The sequence below is a fragment of the Corvus brachyrhynchos genome, unplaced genomic scaffold, assembly GCF_000691975.1.
Source record: "Corvus brachyrhynchos isolate BGI_N302 unplaced genomic scaffold, ASM69197v1 scaffold280, whole genome shotgun sequence".
NCBI lineage: Eukaryota > Metazoa > Chordata > Aves > Passeriformes > Corvidae > Corvus > Corvus brachyrhynchos.
The window spans coordinates 743839-747362 of NW_008236198.1; the positions used below are offsets into that span (position 1 = coordinate 743839).

The 3524-nt window shown below is 50.2% G+C and overlaps 1 protein-coding gene across 1 annotated transcript in view; it reads left to right on the forward strand.

The window, feature by feature from the left end:
• SGIP1 (SH3 domain GRB2 like endophilin interacting protein 1) overlaps window positions 1-3524 on the forward strand; it is a 45752-nt gene that overhangs the window by 11050 nt on the left and 31178 nt on the right. The window contains exon 3 of the mRNA XM_017740583.1: window positions 2426-2489. Coding sequence (XP_017596072.1) covers window positions 2426-2489 — 64 coding nt within the window. The remainder of the gene's footprint in view (window positions 1-2425; window positions 2490-3524) is intronic.

The following is a 3524-nucleotide window of genomic DNA, read 5'->3' on the forward strand; positions in this document are numbered from 1 at the left end:
GCCAGGAGTGCAGCATGAACATGCAGGTTTGTGTGTGGTGGAGAAAGCAGAGGTTGCTCAAATCCGGCTCTGAAAACCCCACCCTGCACCCAGAGCAAAGAAAAACCAAACCTCAGAGCGATTATCTCACCTTTCCCCTCCTCTCCCTCCTCCTCCTCCCTTCTTTCCCTGCTCCCCACAGGTCTCGGGTCTGTCATGGCCATGGATAAAGTTTATCCTTGTGCACAGACCAAGTAGAATTAATTTAAAGCATTTTTTTTTAAGCTCTACTCATCTCAAAGAGCATTAAAAACTCCACCTTTCCTCTTGGGTAAGAGTTCCTTTGAAGTTTCATGCTCCCCAGTGAGTAAATTTTTCCTCCAGGGAATTCCCCTCAATATTTGGGGGTCCAGAGGCAGCAGCTGCTCCCCCAGCCTGGAGTGAGGGGCTGGATGTGGGAGAACAGGGTTGGTTTGCATCTAGAATTAAGCTTTTGGTGCAAAAAATGATGTTGGTCGTTCTCAAGAATAAAATAGAGGAAGTTTTGCGGTGTTAAATGGTGAATTGTGCTTCTCAGGCAGAATTCTTAAGGATAGCAGGAAAAATGATGGCCTGGATTTGGAGAGACTTTGTGTTTGAAGGGAGAGGAACCAGCACTGGGGTTGGTTCAGCTTTGGGGCTGCTCTGGCAGTGCTGGAATCGCCAGTCCAGAGAATTCCAGTCCACATGGAATTTCTGTGGCTGAAGGCTGTGACCTCTATGGAAAAGATGTGATTACTTTTTGTAAGGCTGAGTCTTGCCAGGACAGGTCTTAGGGTACTTCAGCCCTAAAACCACCTGACAGGGGACTTGAGGCGCAGAGGGTGCGAATCCCAACCCTTGGCTCAGTCCCTGCACCTCTGGATGGGAAATTTCCCCATGTCAGGGGACACTGGAGCTCCTGGGAAATCCCAGTCCTGGGGAATGCCAGCCCTGTCCCCCTCTGAGCTGTGTCCCTTTGTGGGGTCACCCTCACTGCCTCGCCCTGGGGTGACCGGGGGAGTTGCTGGGGATCTGCTCCCAGCAGCCCTGTCCTCTCCAAAGGCAGAGCTCCTTTTTGTTCTCCTGCTCCCAAATATCCCTTTTTTTCCCCTCCATCACCCCCACTCCGAGCAGATGGAACTCTTACATAACCCAGCAGAAGGCTTCTGACAAATTTCAGCCAGCTCGGGTTCTGCTTCAGAGGAGACCAAACAACAGCTCGGTTCTGGGGGTTTCCAGCCCTCCTTGTTCTGCTCTGGGTTTGGAGGGTGAGGATTTTCCAGGGGGGAGAAGAATGGGAATGTTGCTCTGTTATTAATGACTCCCCTGAGCCTTGGAGCAGTGGGAATGGGGAAAAGGGTGGACGTGGGGAGAGCAGAGCCACCCGGGAATGGGGCGGGATGAGCCTGCGGGGCTCAGCGGCACTCCCAGCTGGTGCTATGGGATACATGGATCTCGTATGCTGGAAAACCTGGGATAGGGGAAGGTGAAACAGGATAAGCATCGAAATCCTCTCCAGCCCAAACCATGCTGGCATCCTGCAAAAAGAGGGAAAAGCTTGGAGAAACCCCCTCTCCTCCATCTGCTTTGGGGGGCTCTGGGATTCCAGGACTTTCCGCCTGGCTCCAGCATCCTTGGTCCCAGGAATGGTGCAGATCCAAACCTGTGCTGGGCACGGCCAACCTCAGGGGTTAAACCGGGTTTTAACTCCCAGGAGGGTTTTCCCTCCTTTCATCAGTGCCCACCAACAGCACAGGAAAGGAGGGAGGAAGTGGGACAGAAAGCTTGGGAATATGAACTGGGAAATATGGACTGGGGAATAACTCAGTGCCACATGCTGGGAGGGAGTTCATAGGTGTTGAATGAACAAATAAATAAATAAATGTCCACACAACCTCCTGGCAGCTCCTTAACACTGTGATCCCTTGGCTTTGGCTCTTCCCTGTCTTCCCTGCATTTATGGATTGCAGCCGGCCAGGGAATGAGGAACCTTTAGGAGGATTTATTGGAAGGGTTATATTATTTATATAGATATACACATATATATATATATATTTTTAATATGTGTATATTTTTAATATGTGTATATTTTTAATATGTGTATATTTTTAATATGTGTATATTTTTAATATGTGTATATTTTTAATATGTGTATATTTTTAATATGTGTATATTTTTAATATGTATTTTTAAGATGCATTTTAATATATTTTAACATATTTTCTTATATTTTTAAAACATATTTTTGCATATTTCTATATTTAATTTTTTCTTATATTTTTATAAACATATAAATATATATTTATATAGAGTGCATTTAATTAATAAAATTATTATCATTAATTAAATCTATATGATTAATATCTATTGATAATGTATCATACTATTAACACTGCCTTCTTCTTGGTGTTCCTTTTCCCCTCAGGACTGAAAAAACGTACCCGGAAGGCCTTTGGCATACGCAAGAAAGAAAAGGACACTGATTCCACGTAAGTTGAGAAGAGCTCATGGGATATTGACGGGATAGGGCAGGAGCTGCTGTGGTGCGCCAGGAAAAGAGGGAATTTGGGGCATCCCGGGCTGGTGTTATCTTTGGAGCGAGTCTGAAGAGCGATCCCATCTCAGCTGTTGCCCCTTGCAGGCCCAGCGTGTGCGGGATCTCCTCGGAGCTGGGCAGAGCTCTCCTCCCCTGGGGGATTTTTGGGCACCGGTGGAAAACAACTCCTTGGAGCTTGGGCAGATTCATCTCTGCCCGTGCCCCAAGTTCCTCAGAGACGCAAATTCCTTTTTGTTTACCCAGAAGTTTGTGCAGGTTCCGGGTGGGGAAGGTGCAGGGGCTGGAGCTGCACTGGGATTTTGCTGCCCAGAAAGCATCTGGCAGGGAATTCTGCTGGGGGATGCTGGGTGTGGGTGCTGAGCCCGGCCCAGGGAAGGGGCTGGAGCCCCAGGAGAATTCCTGAGGGAGCTGGGAAAGGGGCTCAGGCTGGAGCAAAGGAGGCTCAGGGGGGACCTTGTGGCTCTGCACAAGTCCCTGACAGGAGGGGGCAGCCGGGGGGGTCGGGCTCTGCTGGCAGGGAACAGGGACAGGAGGAGAGGGAACGGCCTCAGGCTGGGCCGGGGAGGGGCAGGGTGGATATTGGGAACATTCCTTCTGGAAAAGGCTGTCCAGCCCTGGCACAGCTGCCCAGGGCAGGGGTGGAGTCCCCATCCCTGGCAGGGTTTAAAAGCCGTGTGGATGTGGCACTTGGGGACATGGGGCAGTGGTGGCCTTGGCAGTGCTGGGAATGGTTGGATTTGATGATCTGAGAGGGCCTTTCCAACCCAGCCAATTCCGTGGTTCCCAGCCAATTCCGTGGTTCCCAGCCACCACTGCTGTGGCTTTGGGGTGGATGTCCCAAAGTGCTGTGGCAAAGGGGGCTGTGCCACCACGCCCTGGGGACAGCAGGGGACAGGCAGCAGGGAGTCCCCTCCTGCAGCGCTGCTCAGGTGTTGAATGTCTGCCAGCAGGGATGTGGGGGGTTTTC